Source organism: Dermacentor albipictus, chromosome 6, assembly GCF_038994185.2.
Source record: "Dermacentor albipictus isolate Rhodes 1998 colony chromosome 6, USDA_Dalb.pri_finalv2, whole genome shotgun sequence".
Taxonomy (NCBI): Eukaryota; Metazoa; Arthropoda; class Arachnida; order Ixodida; family Ixodidae; genus Dermacentor; species Dermacentor albipictus.
In genome coordinates this window covers 27,658,848-27,675,046 of record NC_091826.1, presented here as the reverse complement: position 1 = coordinate 27,675,046, position 16,199 = coordinate 27,658,848, and the positions used below count along the sequence as shown (strand labels likewise).

The 16,199-nt window shown below is 44.7% G+C and overlaps 1 protein-coding gene across 5 annotated transcripts in view; it reads right to left on the bottom strand.

Annotated features, from left to right (window-relative positions):
• Positions 1 to 16,199, bottom strand: part of LOC139060923 (complement C3-like) — a 184,687-nt gene that overhangs the window by 62,679 nt on the left and 105,809 nt on the right. For all 5 annotated transcript variants that reach the window (XM_070540234.1, XM_070540233.1, XM_070540236.1 and 2 more), the window contains 5 exons: positions 11,734 to 11,910; positions 10,012 to 10,137; positions 7,346 to 7,411; positions 4,247 to 4,450; positions 410 to 562 (listed from right to left, as the gene is read on the bottom strand). In XM_070540234.1, coding sequence (XP_070396335.1) covers positions 410 to 562; positions 4,247 to 4,450; positions 7,346 to 7,411; positions 10,012 to 10,137; positions 11,734 to 11,910 — 726 coding nt within the window. The remainder of the gene's footprint in view (positions 1 to 409; positions 563 to 4,246; positions 4,451 to 7,345; positions 7,412 to 10,011; positions 10,138 to 11,733; positions 11,911 to 16,199) is intronic.

Genomic DNA, 16,199 nt, shown 5'->3' with positions numbered 1-16,199 from the left:
TGTGTGAGCGAACTCTCGCATGCGTTTCTTCAGTTACTGAATTGTCTATGCAAGAGCTGCGGGTCTCATGGCGCAGTGTTACCCGAAAGGGTCCCCTTTTGGTACCACCTTTCTCCCTGCAGACTGCCACAATTGTTTTTGTACCCTACAGTAGTCGAACAGAATGAATATTCGACAACTTCGAATAGCAGGTTTTCTTTACTAATTGAATACAAACATATGAGCCAAGACCCGTTCAATTCATGTTAGCAATTTCCGATATTTGCACATTCCCAAAAATACAGAATCTGTGAGTGTAAAATGAGTTGAAGCAGGAGAGGTGTAATTGGAGAGCGCTTACCAAATGCAAACTCTCAAGTTTTTTTTTTTTAATAATAAACAGCTTGAAGTTAGATGTCGATCCCGATACCTTATCTGAGGTAAGTAGACCTTCCTTGCCAGTCAGCGAGTAAACTTGCTTGTCGACGGCCAAAATGCCCACACGCGTACCGGAACTTCCCAAAATTTTCAAGGAACCATTGCTCCCAGGTCTGTTGCTCTGGAAATCAGGCTGGACTGTTACCTGCATGCATTCAAGGAAACCATGTCATCAGCATGAATCAATAAGAAAGGTTATCAAAGCAATCATTATACTAATTTGCATGACACTTGCATTAAAAGCGCAGTGCAGCACTTTTTTACAATAGTTGTGGAACGTGTCTGGATTAAATGGGCATCTCTTTGGCTAATCTCCTTCAAATTTGTTAATGTGCCTTGTGTAGGCGGAGTTGACAGCAGTCACATCATCATCATCATTATTTATTTACCCTTAAAGGCCCTTGACTTAGGGCATTACATAAGGGGGGCGCAGTCGTTACATATACAATGGTCGGTAACAACAAAAAAGCAATACAAAGTGCAGGGTTCATGTTCAACATTAACATCATCAGAAGCATCAACACTAAGATAGACATAGCGGCTCAAGAACAACTTGGAAACAAAACAAAACACGCACACATATTCAAAAACACTGCAAAATAACTCAGCCCTTGAAATGTGCTGTTAATAAGTGCCTGAATTTATTAGGTTCAATTTCAGTAACTATGGAATCGGGTAAGTCATTCCACAATGTAATGGAGCTAGGTAAAAAAAGATTTATTAAAGGAGTTTGTGGAGCCATGTATGCGCTGCAAACTTAAAGAGTTGAAAAGACGGCGTGAGGTGCAAAGCGGCGGGTGTAATACAGAATTTCTTAGCTGTGGGAAGGTATAGTACAATTTGTGAAATAAGCAAAGCTGTGAAATTTTACGCCGAAGTGCCAGGGGTTGAAGATAAAGGGATGCCTTGATAAGAGTTATACTGTTTCGTTTGTCATACTGCGATGTTACAAAACGGGCCGCGCGATTTTGGATGGCTTCAAGCTGATCGATTAGATAGTTCTGATGGGGATTCCAGATCGCCGAGGCATATTCGAGTTTTGAACGGATCAATGTTACATAGGAGTTGACGGACAGAACGGGGTGAAAAAGCGAGGGATCGTCTATAAACCCAAGCAACTTGGAAGCATTTGTACAAAGTTTTGCAATGTGCTCAGACCATGCTAGTTGTTCATGATGATTCCAAGATACCTGTATGATTCTGTTTCAGAGAGTGGTGTAGAATATAATGAATACGGATAGCTGAGGTTAATTCGCTTTCTTGATACATGCATGAACTTACATTTGGAAATGTTCAGTTGCATAAGCCATGACATACACCAGGTTTCTATGAGATTTAAGTCGCGTTGAAGCAGAGTCTGATCATCTGGAGTAGATATGCAGCGGTAAAGGACACAATCGTCTGCGAAAAGGTGGATACATGATATGGCATTAGGAAGATCATTTATAAATATCAGAAAAAGGAGTGGTCCCAGCACCAATCCCTGGGGGACACCAGAGATGACTGTAGTATTCTGCGATCTGTGGTTCCCTATTACTGTATATTGTGAGCGTTCGCGGAGAAAGCAGTCAATCCATGACAAGATTGAAGGGCTAATGTGGAGGCAGGACAGTTTTGCCATTAAACGCCGATGTGGAACGCGATCGAAGGCTTTGGAGACATCTAGGTAAATGGCGTCAGTTTGAAAAGAAGAATCTAAGTTTAAGTGAAGGTCTGTGGTGAATTCGAAAAGCTGGGACTCGCAAGAATGGCCCTATCTAAAACCGTGCTGTTTCTCATAAAAGAAAGCGTTATTGTCGAGGTGTGATGCGATCTGCGAATATAAAATGTGCTCCAGTAGCTTGCATGGAATAGATGTTAATGAAATTGGGCGGTAATTAGAAGGATCGGATCGATTGCCTGCCTTAAATACTGGGGTTACTTTACTAGTTTTCCAATCATTTGGTATTTCGCTGTTTGAAACAGACTGCTGAAAAATAATTTGCAAAATACGGCTAGAAATGCTCACGGTGCCCTTCAATATTTTGGCAGTTATGTTGTCTGGCCCAGGAGCGCTTGACAACTTAAGGTTGTCGATGAGTTTAGCGATACCTTCATGAGTTATAAAAACTGGTGGCATCTGGGAAAAACTAGTGGCAGATATTGGGAGAATACGATGTGCAGGTTTGTGGGTGAACACGGAGGAAAAATATGAATTCATGACATCTGCGCGCTCAATATCAGGGACATGTAAGCCATCATGGTTAACCAAAGAAATGTTTTGAGTACGGTTTTTGTACGGGGTGACCAGATTCCAGAATTTTTGTGGGTTAACGCGCATAATGTTTTCAAGATCTTCATAAAAAAAATTTCTTTTCAGAAATTTTTTCACGAAATTCCCCTATGCCACTCCGCCACCCCTGCCCCGCCGCCATGGCCCTACCCTTCCGTTTTGCCCTTCACACAGCGCTGGAAGCTATGCCGCTGTGCCAAAATGTCAGCCTCGCGCTCCGCCCGTCACTGCGACTGAGCTTTTGGTTTCAACATGGCCTCCGAGGTGTGTTCGTCGTATACCGCCACATAATGCTGCACGTGCTTCACCCAGAGCTCTATCCAAGTGGGCTGTGCGGTATTTGTGCAGCGGGTCCGGCTGACCAATGGCACATCATGTGGGAATGTGCCAGGTTCCCGACGGCAGCTACCTCCAGGACTTACCCGCCCGAACTTCAAGGTGCACTGCAGTCTGCAGACAAGGACCCATAACTATGGGCCATCCAGCAGGCCCGGGGTGCGCTCGAAAAGCACAAGCCTCATGACCCACTACAAACGGGCCCAACTGGGCTAGTGCAGAGTAGGATATAACCCCGAGTCGACACTTGGCTAGCGTCACGACGCGTTAAACCCTCGTTTGCCGGCACTTTATTAAAGTTATCCCTATCCTATCCTATCGGAGGCCACGGAACCTGAACACTGGGTCATTTATTGGCGCCACCACCTTATCAGTATAATCACAAGTACATTTTGTTGCTGTTGTTTTGACACCCAAGGAGTTACTGCATAATCTGCACGTGTTCAGAAATATTACGAACAGCCATCGCATTTTATCAGTGCCTAACAATAAGCACGAGAAAGCAGAGGGGGCTTGGGAGATGGTGAAAAATATTGCAGGCGCTCTATGGACGAGACAGCAGCCACCATGGTGATTACATTCCCTAGCAATCAAGCACGTCCGGAAAAAAAAACTTTGGAGAACGCCTAAGCTTCGTCATTAAGAGTGGGACGCGATAGCATTCAAAGATCACCGACTGCTTTTCATGCTTAGTAGCAACTGCAGCTCATATGTAACTGCAATGCTTTCCCCAAAACGGTGGTGGCAAATGCTAGGCGTGAAGGCGAGCTTTCTGGGGTGTGCCGCTCCTCCTAACAGACTAAAACGGCAGCTGGAAAAGGGGTTTGTGTTTGTTTCGATGTAACAGAATTACGTTTTTCTGTATATTTACATTACAGTCCGACACTACCATATCTGGAAGTCGTAAGTCGTAATTTTTACATTTTCCAACACATTTTACTTTCAAAATTCCAGTTAGTTCAATAACGCCTCTGAGCCACTCGGAGGGTCTGCATGGTTGGGGATGACTTTTTCTCATGCGGACAACGTACGCTGCCGCGCGCTGAAGCCGGACATCTTGTGACACAAAGGGGGAGGAGGGGCCTTAACGCTGTCGCGATAATACGTTTCGGGACCACCTCGTTAACTGAAAAGGAGACCCGTAACGCCTAGTGATTCGACGGTAACATTTACACATTATAGGGCCCGCAAATCGAAGAGGAAGCGACAGAGTGTGCTCACGGCTGCCGGGTGCGAACAGGCTTTCTCAACCTCGATGACGATCGAGTCGGCGAGCAGGTGTCCCTCGTGGAACGTGTACGCGAGCACGCGCGCAGACGGGGACATGTCCGAAGTCACTGCGAAGCGCTCAAAACGATACAACGAAGGAGGCTGGTCAGCTTGCCGTAGCACGCCCGTACGTTTCACCTGGCCGTTGTGTGTGACCTGCAAAAGAAAAGCAAAGGAGACGACATGTCATTAACCTCGTTGATCAAAAAATCAGCTGCCCCCAGCTTTGCCTGCACCTTTCTAAGCGACACTATGAATCTTCTTTTTTATTTCACGTCAGGAAAGTTGTAATGTACTTCTCTGCACCTAACGTCATGCCCAAGGTACTTCGACTTCTACATAACCGCAGGATCAATTTTAAAGAGGTCGAAACTGAAACTGACCCAGCTAGCCCGGAGAAAGTCCTACTGAGAATGTTGCCTTTCGTGACATCAGTGGTGAGGCTGGGAAAGGAGCACGCCAGAGACAGGATCGTGTGGCAATTATCACAGTTCCGTAAAATGTGTTCGGCTGAGACAAATTCAAAAGATATGCGCACCGCAAGATGCACCTCATTGGTGCTCTTTGACCATTGTAGCCTTTGCCCCATAAAGCTCCACTAATGATTATATTATAAGACCCTCTCATGAATCAAATAGAAAAAAAAATAATGCTTACATCATGGAACCGTTTTGCTGCTGCAGGAAACTCGACGCTAGAATATTTGTCGAGCGGCCAATGAGAATTCTAGACAATTTCTTTTACCATGTCATTCCTACTGTAGTACTTAAGCTACGCTGAGTTTGATATCTCAAAACTGTGATTTAGGCACGGGAAAGATTACGCATAACGTGTACTAGCATTTCTGTTATGCCGGAGTGAGTTTTCTGTTGAGGACCGTTCATAAAACCGATGAATAATTACTTACAAATTTTATATTATTATTATTATTATTATTATTATTATTATTATTATTGTTGTTGTTGTTGTTGTTGTTGTTGTTGTTGTTGTTGTTGTTGTTAATCTAACTAAAAAACCACTTCATAGTTTTTTTTCCTTTTTTTTTTCAAATGACTCTTCAAGGCTAGGAGCTAATGCGAGACAATTCGTATAATTTTCTGGGTTTGAAACTGCGTTTGCGCATTAAAGCATTAAGAACAACTTCACACGATTTTACTACGCTGAATTGCTATGGACCTTGGAGTCACAAGAGGCAGACACACTGTGTAGAAATAACCACTATAAATAATTGGTTCTACGGCACATGTCGAAAGTCGCGCATGCAAACTGCGAAAAAAAAAAGTATTAGCTGGAAAGCTGTGCTACGTCTAGCGGTGGATTTCAGTGCGCGCACATGACCCAAGTGCCTCAAGCAAACTATTCCCGCTGACATTTCCATCCCTTTGTGTCACTGAAGCCACTATTCCAGATGGAGAACTCGAGTTGAGCAGGACATGCAGTGTTGTAATACAGACAAACAGTGCGCAAATATGTGTCCACACTACGTGCTTGTGAAGGTAACAAAATCAATGCCAAGTGACCGAGGGCGGCCGGTAATCAGATGGTGTAAACAAATCAGGAATTTCGCAACCATAGGATAGTCAGTTGAGGCGCAAGACAGAGGAAATCGCTGGGAGAGGCATTATGGTGCGGATGACGATGAGTACACTATATATATAATTGACACCGCTGTATTTACCCAAGATGTCCTACGTATGCTGCAAAACAAACGTGGGAGATGCAAACGTGCAAAACATAAACTGCTGGGAATACTAAGCTTTTAACAGTCTAGTGGTGTGGGCTACAGTTGACACACACAATCTGGCTAAAGATAGAAGCTCGGAGTAAAAGAGTACAGCAAGGAAAGGGCCGCATGAATGTAAAGTACACATATCCACACAAAATGAGGTGCCTCATACCGTCGGTTTCGTTTCCCTTCCTTATGAACATTCTTCTTGGTCATATACAGTAAACCTTCATTATAAAGGAATTCCTTTATCCGAAATTACCCTTTATTCAAAGGTATTTAAGGTTCCAACCGCAGTTCTTGAAATTGCACATTGCGTACCGGATAATTCAAGTCCCGTGGCGCCGGACTCCGCTTAGTACAAAGTGCGAAGCGGAAACTGAACTGTGCAGCATACGCGGTGGCCATTTGTGTTACCCTCTATTAGCTTGTGGAGGCAAATAATGCTGTGAGATGGCGGCAGTGTAACTATATCGCATGACGACAGCCGACGGATAAAACAGCTGCTTACCGGTGCCAGCAGAATCGCTCCCCCTCGCATGTCCCCACTACCCAACTGTTGGGCGGGGGAGGGGTTCCAGCTTAGTTTTACGTGCTTCCATGCTGCTTGAATACGCGTCTCGGACTGCTTTGACTCTTCTAGAGCATATACATGTTTAACAAGATACCCCTTATAACGGTCGTAAGGATTCTCTCACGACGGCTTTGTTGTAATGAAAATTTACTGTATGGTATTCAAGCAAAATATAGGGAACCTGGATATTGAAAATTATTCTCTCTGTCAAACACATTAAGCTTACTGACCGATACAAATGTAAAAGAACTCCCTCACAACGAAATAGACATTGGCTATGTCAAACATGGGTCTTCACTACCAGCACGAGAAGGCCATTCGCATGCTGCAAACAAACAATTAAGTGGGGTCCATTTTCTGCGGTGGAAGTACTTTCGGTAGTGAATGTGCCGAGTCGGTATGATGTGATGTTATCAAGGGAAGTGAAAGAGGCAGGCCTTCGTAATTTTGCGCATCGAGAAGGCCTTTGTATTAACAGTGAGAAATAGTTCAAGGTACACGCGAAGCTACTGCCTACTACGCGTAATCTCGTTTTCAACAAATGGGTTCCTTGCTTGCATCTTATATACATATGAGAAGAACATATCCGGCTATCACGAATGCCTTAAAAGAGTTCGTTTAATTTCGTTATAGGCAAGTTTGAGCCCGTCAAATTACTTGATATGACGGACTATTATTAGCGAATAAGTCGGTTCGTTATACCAGCGCTCGACTCTTATCAACTTTTTTTTGTTTTTCAAGCAGGACTCACAAGGTAATAGGCAGGTGAAGATGTTGGTGGGTAGATCCCCACGCGCATTAAAATATCGCCTCCAACCTGCAAGCAGAAAAAAGAAGTGTTAAGATGGATTCGCGATTCATATGGGCAGAATCATGTATAGTCCCCTTAACAGGACAAAAGCGGTTAAAACTGTTACAGGCTTAATGCCGTAAAAGATCAGTAGGAAAGCGTGTACTGTATGCAATGCACCGGTAGGTAACATGTCATCACCGAGGATCACCCAAATCAAGCAAGGGGCGACTTTGTACGCAGAGAGCGAGTTCGAAGATAAGAGCCCAAACTCAACTTCAGGAAATGCTAAGAAGCTCGAAAAGTAGGTGCAGTAAATGCCGCGTCTCACAAGATGGTGCGAGGCATAAAGGATAGAGAAAATTCCCTCGTTAGTGACAGACAGCGCTACCACTTGGCTTTTCAGAAAAGCCAGCACAGGAATGATTACCACAATATTGATTTGACTACACTCCGTCCTTGTACTTTAGCAGGACCGCGTATTCAAATCCACAAAGCTCCCTCTTAAGCGCAAATTTTTTTCATGAATGTACATAGTCTTACTTCACATGTAAGTTATGGTTTTTAATTATGTTCGTTATCTATGACTATGAAAAAGACTAACTAGGTGCGTGCTGACCGTTGCTTACCACACACAAGGCTGGAAAAGAACGTAATTTACGTATGCGCTCAAATTTAATGTCATAAACAGAATTTGATGGAAACGAAAAAAGTGTACAGCTCCAAAGAAAAGTAATGAGCTTAGCACAAAGTGAAGTTGTAATATATAAAACAGTCCAAGAAGTTTCAGTATTCTGCCACTCAAAAATAAGAGAGGAATAGTGGCAAAAACATGGCGCCCATTACATACTTCCAGCGCCTGCAGTCGCTACCTGCACTACCGATGAGCCAAAGCATAGGTTTCTAAATTCGTTTTGTTACTCTGAAGGATCTATCTTTGCGTTTTGCATGGTGTATCGAAGTCCATGTACCACCCGTGATTCTACAGTGACCGAAATACTGAAACGGCCTCTAAGATTACTGTCTCGAACACGGCCTCCACCATTAGGCAAGGCGCACACAACGTGTTAGCTTATCTCAGAGGCTGCAAAGTGACGATGGCCGATGACGTGAGCAGAAAAAAAAAGAAAAATTATGCTTGGCTCTGCTATCGCAAACACCAGAGACCAGTGGAATTGGAGGAAGGCCAGTAAAGTAGTGCAAACCGCACACAAGACACACGAGCGCCGGCAATGCGTCCCTACGGCGTCTACAATAGCGCCCGTGATTCACGTGGCCAACGCTGTAGTAGACGCCGCAGTTGTCTCCATTGTACAGAGCAGCGGGCGAGGAGGACATCGAGGCACCACAGCAGCTGCCGAAGAAGAACGCCCCTCGACCCTCGCCTGACCCGACCGCCTGACGCGCCACAGGAGAGGGTACACATCTGGGCTGTGTTCCTCACTCACATGCTCGCAGTTCCTTCTCCCCCGCTAGGCTCCACCTACCCTCGCCGCGTCGCTATGCTATATTATACTCTGTTTTCACTCTCTCTCAGCTTTGTCTCCCCCAGCTCGGTGAAGCTGCGCACCTCAAGAGAAACTCGGCGAGCGTCTAACACCTCCACTGTAAAACAAGGTTGACAGAGCAGGAGTGAGCACGAAGTTTTGGGCAACTGCTTGTGAAGCTCTCTTCGCCTGCTGTTCTGCAAACTATCAACGCATACTGCCCCTCTAAATTCAGCATATTTCTTGAAATGCCACTAGCCACCCAGAGGTGAGAAGTTGAAAGTAAGGTAGCTTAAAATGCACTTGCTGTGAAAAGCGTAAGAGACAAAATTGAAGCTATATAGAAATGTATTCAGCTCGGTATGATAATTATAAGTTTATCATATTCATTGTTATTATAGTATCATAATATTATTGTTATTGTTATTATTATTATACAAACAACATAGGTACAATAAATACTGGACGGAGCTGCGAAATATGAATTTCGCGTTTACTTCCTATCGCAGTAAATGCTTCGAATGACCGCAGGGAATCATCGCAGTTTGTTCCTGTTTCATTTTAGTTTTCTTTGACGGAGCTTTTCAGTGTATCCGAGTAAAACACTCCAGGATTTCCAAATTATAATTCCGCTTTTAAAGGCCCGTAGGAGCACACTTTCTTTCTTGAAGTAACAAAACAAGCACTGCTCAAGAAACGGGGAACAAAGAGAGAACGACCCCCACGAAGAACACAAACATAGTACCATATGCGTTCTATTTCTTTCGTTTTTTTTCTCCCCGTCCTCTCAGCGATAAATGGCCAACATTGTTGCCCTGACCTCTGCCCTTGAAGCAACAAATTTCACTAAAAGATAGGTGGAATAGTTGCCCAGCGGAATAATGCCCCCCCCCCCTTTATTTAATTAGGAAGACTAGCGAGAAGGCGTAACATAGCAAGGAAAAAAACAATTAATGTAAAAGCTAATTAAAGCAAGCACCTCCGTGCGACATGGGCAGTGAAACAATCGCAGATTTCGCATTCAATCAATCCAGTCGCCTTTAGCCAGCGGCTTATTGGAGCTTCGCATTTTCTGGTATGCAAGAATGCAGATATCAAAGTTACGGCGCAGGCGTGAAGCATTGTCCTTAGATGACGTACCTTTGCAGGTCTACCTGGGTCCACAGATTCCAGGAATATGAGCGCGTTGATTTCAGATCTGAAGGCCCTTATGTGAATATGTCCTATGGCTTGCAGATGGGTTTCGGTTGGCAGCAAAGTTCGCACCTGCGACAGCATGGCAGCGTAAATCTAGAGCATTGGTGTGCTAATGATTGATACACTTTATATTTAGCTGATCATGATTGACTGATGCATTCCATTGCCGCAAAAACCTAATAAACTACGCCATTATAATAACACATCTATAGCTATACGAAGCGCAAATTATATATGTGATCTATTGCTCGGTCAGTGTGCAAAAAATCAAAATGTCCTTATCATTATTCGAGTAGATAATACCATGGCGAAGCATTTTTTGCCTCTTGCCAGGAATTTCCCATTACATTGGTAGGCATAGATCCTTCTCTAGTTTGAGGACTCTTCAATAAAATATGCTTTCACTTTTTGTTGCTCGCTTAACTGTCTGCCTTCATGGAATGTATATGTGTATTTTTTGGGGGGCGGGGAGGGAACTAGTCAAACTGTCTGTTCAGCCTTTTTTTTCCCCTACCTCCCCCACCACGTTGATGGAAATAAAGCTTTCCATTATTACTAAAAAAGCAAGTAAACAGCGGTTGGAGGCCTTTCCTGACGAATCGGAGACCTTGTGGTTTGTTGTCGAGACTGCACTATCGCAAGTGGAGTCACGATCGGCACGATCGTTTATGTGCGCCTTTTAAAGGTTGGTCTTCTGGCTCTAGAAATAGCTGTCGCCCGTGATGCCTGCAAACGTATGCTGAGCTACGATCGAGGTTAATGTCGTTCGAGATCAGCATGCACGCGTGATGGCGATTTCGGAAGCCACGCAAAGTTGTGCCCAGCAGTTCCTACTACTCACATGTGGCGCACGCGGCCGACACTGAAGAGTTCTGGTTAAGAGATGCAAGAGGCTTGCGTACGCAAGAACGAGGGGCGACGGTACTGCGCATGTGCAGACCCAGACGTAGGGGTCTGAGCATTCGAAACACCGTGGCCCTTAGTTCATGCGTACACAAGCCGCTTGCGTCCACTGATCTAAAGCTCTCCACTATTTGAGAATGGAAAAGGAGGGAAAGGTCAGCTGGGCAGCTGGTTTTCCGCTCGTGTGGCAGGCATCTAGTAAAGGAGGCAATGGCCCAGTTGACTCGGCACTCTTTCAGAGGTGAAGGCAAGGTGCACTGCATTTGTGTGGGTGGAGCTCGTCTGTAATTGTTAGGTTGTCCACGACCTCATATATAGGAGGCCGTTGGAACGCACGCCAGACGCCGGCACCGCTAGAGTCGGCACAGAATGCGGAAACATGCATCACGTACACTCCGTCGTCTGATGTAATTGAGAGTGTAGAAGTAAACAAAGTACAGTGCTGAGCGAATGAAACGCGATAATCGGCACACATGGTGGCTGGCAATTTTTTTTTTTTTCGCCACCGGTGTGCGCTGGGTCATTGGTGGTCACGCGAAAGGTTGAGATATAGCGAAATGATTTGCACCGGATGTAATGGATCGTTTGGAATGTTTTGGGTTGGTTTCTGGCAGTAGCAGAATAGGAGGACATTCAAAGGTTGCAGGAACCGCCTTACGCAGCTGCTGTCTTTGATGTACGAGTTTCTCGGATTGTAATACAACTGCATTTGTTTTTGTTTTTTCATGTTGTACATAGGCCACAGTGCAAAATATTTCTTACCTGTACCACAATATGGTTGTGTGTACGCTCTGTGAGCACACTGAATACAATACGCCCTCTGGTGTCCGTGACGGCCACATCACGATCAACGGGAATGTTCAATCCCTCGTCGTTTTCGGCTATGATGGCGCAAGGAACCAGGGCAGCTGGTCGGCCATTGGCGTGCTTGATATCCACCTGCGAGAAGCGGTGAGACAGCGACAATAAAGTGTCTTAACGCACGATTCCACCCTACCATAACCGCAGAGCTTCTTACACAAACAGCTAGAGAGAACTGCCACTGTTCACCTGTTGTGACAATAATCAGTAATACATGTATTTGTCGATTCTTCGTGCTTGGAGCTTCAGGCCTTGTTATGACGCGATTTATTACCATTTACGCTCCTGCATAAATGGTGATTTTCAAAGCCAATGAAGATGATTTAAGACCACTCAGATTATCATTCAGTATTACTACGTGTATAACGACATATTTTGTTGGAAATCATCTCTGTTTAAAGTCAAAAAGCCATTTATAGCCAAAAGAAAAGCCATTTATAGCCAAAAGAACAAAGTTTTAAGCTACATTTATGCATCACCCATAACTCAGATATGCGTGGTGATCAATCTTAATTTTTACCTCATGCTTTTTTCAATTTCGGTAGTGAGCAAGCGTGTACAAGTTTACACGGCCGATAAAGCAACCATATTGTTTTAGTATAGCTAATAATTTGCTATTGCAATCGATACATTGCCTTTCAGGCATAACTGCGACATTTTGTTTTTCAGGTCATGGAATTGAACCTTCAAAAGCTGTGCAGTGAATTGCGAGGGACGGCGTAGTGAAGGACGCCGGGTTGATCCTGTGATACCCAACTTATCATTTATGCTATGCTAAGGTTCATATCTCGAAATTTTGGTTTGCGCAAGGTAAAATTCACAGCATAGCCTGGAGTAGTGTTATCATTGCTCCAGAGTGAGGTTTCAGTTGTGGATAGTTTAGTAAGCCAATTACTACATAATTACTATAACAATAAGGCTTTTGCTCAAGTAACAGACATCTCATTGTTAGTGCCCAAATGCACTCCACATCACAAGAAACAAAAGGTGAACGAGTCCTAATTTTCGTTGATGTAGAACAGTATGTGGAAATGACACAGTTAATTCTTAATTTCTTGGTTTCCTAAACAAATTCCCACAGCAAGGCAGACATGAACATTATATCATTACGTAAGCCATCAAATGCAGCCGCGACGGCGTTGACTCATACACAAAACCACGTGCTCAGACACACAATGCCATAGGCGGTGAAATTGTGCCCAGACAAAAAAAAAACGACACACATAACAATGACCGCAGACAGCAAAGTCATTGGTTATCAAATAAAAAAACTGATTCGTCAAATCCATCTGCTGCATATACATACGTATATCCGAGAAGATTTCAAAGTAATCGTTCGTGCTTGCCTACATACAAGAATGTACAAAAGTATTAGTGTAGCGCACTATTTTGACAAGACACGTTCAATATAGAATCGGCGACTACATTATAGAAACTAGGATGGGTGTGGTGCTTCTTGCGCCTGTGATAATTATTAACAGTGATAATTTACTGAAGAAAGGGTCTCCAGAATTTTTTTTTATGAATGTTCGCGTGACAATGTACGGCTGGTGTTGTAAATGGCTACTGAATATACACGCTACGAAATGCAAGATTACGGGTGTAAAGCATCTGAATTATACGAGTGTAAGCTTAGTCTTTACATTTGACACTTTACAATGACACCAATAAAGTAGCAAAGTGGACCGGTTACTGCATCATACGTCAGGTTTCGGGGACAATGAACGCTTAGACGATGCACTAAGAGTGCCATAATTGTGCCTGTGTTTTTCTAGTGTTTCTACTAAGAAATTGGTCGTCTAAAATGCGAAATGTATCGTCAACCCTACGAGTCTGTATAGGCCCCTTAAAAAACACCTGACCCACAAACTCTCGTGAAATACGCACGTTCAACCTGCGTCAAATAATGCTAATCACGAGTCTGAATACCAAAGCCGAATCTTTTTTTTTTTCCTTCTCCCTCCCTCCTGAATAGACTAGGCTAGATTGGACTGGACTGGACTAGATTGTTTTGACTGACCTGACTGACTGAAATGCATAGTATTCATTTGTATAACCACCGATAAAGTCAAATTTTGATACCATTTAAACAGCTTGCTAAAGGTGCATCCGGTGGCACTTTAACCATCATCAGCGCGACCAACGCAACATGATGTGGTGTTTGTTTTAGAAAAAAAGTCGCGCTTTCACCTTAAAGGCGAAGCTCGCCCGTCAGACGAAGCAGCAATTGCGATAGATAGCAAATTAGCAAAAAGCTATACAAAATAAGGATAGTAGTTTTATCGCCCATATAAACTTGTAAACATAGGCATACTAACTAAATTAACAAGCAAGGCATCACGCACGCACAAGCAAGCATGAACAAATCTCACTTGATGACCGTGAAACCTCGCCATCAAAACACTGGAGTAAGAAAGTGTGCTAGTAGCAGCGAGCAAATTGACTTTCGTGCTGCCTCTCAAGCAACGCAAACTAAGCCAGCGCACGACGGGCTATATCCATGTCGCAGATGGCTTTCAAGAAAGAGCAGCCCGGGCAACCCCAAAGTAGAACCCCCCCCCCTTCCTTCCTTTCCCCCGGAGGCTTGCGCTGGATGAAAGACGGCACAGCCCCTCCCAGCTTTCCTTGCTTGCGTGTGTGCGTGAGATTGAGTCGCGATGCCGGTTAGCCCTCGGGCGCTTCATGTCCAACATACAGCATACGGCTCGCGGCAATGATATTATCGCCCTTCGACTTTATACAGAACCTCATAGCGACGGCAGAAATTTGCTTGCGGTGTCCATGTAATTGATATCGCAAGAAAAGCACACATCTAAAGATACCATACGGTGGCTTTGCCTCAATGCAGCTTGAACTACGGCGGTACACTCCTTACAGGGATATAGCGTAATGTGGTTAATTTTCGACTCGGTGCTAATTAAAGCCGTACCGTTAATTTTACTTACTCTGCGACTAATTCTCCCTCCTTGTGGGCACCGCTGAAGCTGCTTTTAGCTCTTATTGCCCCGTGCAAGCATCGCCTACTCCAAGTGAAATCACTCCATTCACTGAAATGTGTGCCGTATGGAGGCATTGAAAGCCATCCGTCGCAGATTGCTTTCACGACACAGCCGCCCGGAGTAGAATACGCGCCCCCCTTCCCTGCCCTACCCCCAGAGCCTTTCACGCGACGGAAGTCGGCGCACTTCTTCACCGCTTTCCTCCGCTGCATGCGCAAAATTAAGCCGTGATCGCCGGCTTGCGCTCGCACATACTGCATATGGCGAGCGACGATTTTATCATCCTTGGATTTTAACGGAACCGACAACAACGCCGATGCCGGCAGCAGAAATGTGCCTGGAGTGCCCATACAATTGTTATCGCAACAAAAGAATGGGCTCCCATCCACGCTGTGAAGGTAATCAGCTAGTGAAGCTGTGCTGTGACCTGATCAGATAAACCAATGTGACGCAGCCTCCAATTGGGTCCTGCCGAGCCTGAGCACGACGCCGTTGTGCATACTGACGCTGCTGTTCCTTTTGTCGCTCATCGTATTCGCGCAGGTCGTCTGTAGTCTTAACTATGCATGGCCTCTCCATAGCGCTATCAGAACACAACTGAAATCAGTTCCTAGGTGGGTTCCTAGGCGTCCGCGTTCTTTGCTATTATTGACCTCGCACGGCCGGCACCGCTGCTACAGTGATGATGATTTATTGGTAACCCTATTGAAATGGGACGGTGCCAAATATAGACCTAGCCTGCTTGAGTTACTCAGGTATGCTATACTTGCTTTTCGTTCTAACACTTTTGCATACATCACTAACCTTTTTTCTTTGTCAAAACTTTCCTAGCTGCCTTGTATCACTACCTATGCTTGTAACGGATCATGTCGTATCGGTCTCTACCCTGCACTTTCTTTACCAATACTCAAAATGTCTATTGCATATCTCAACTGCTGACCAGTTGATGCCTGCGTCCACTTTAACTTCGAGGGCTCCTAGAAGGTGTACATTACGTACGGGTCTCACAGGGTGAACCCCTTAGTATTCTATTAGGATGTGCTGATTGGTCACCGGATTTTACAGCCAAGCTGCATACCTTTACCCCCGTATGCATTTGTCGCGTCCATGGACAAAAACTCAACCAATCACAGCGAGAAGCGCGCTTTGCATGCGCCGCTGGGTTCCTTGCAGAGCCACCAGATGACACTCGCTTCCACGCATCCGAACGACCGGAGCAAATATTCGCAACTAGTTGAGGCATGTGTATGTTGCAGCAAAAAAAATGTCTTGTCTAGTTGCGCTTATTTGCTCCGGTTCCGCGAAGGCACAGAGGCACGGAGGCGAGCGCCATCTGGTGCTGCTGCAAGGAACTCAGCGGCGCATGCA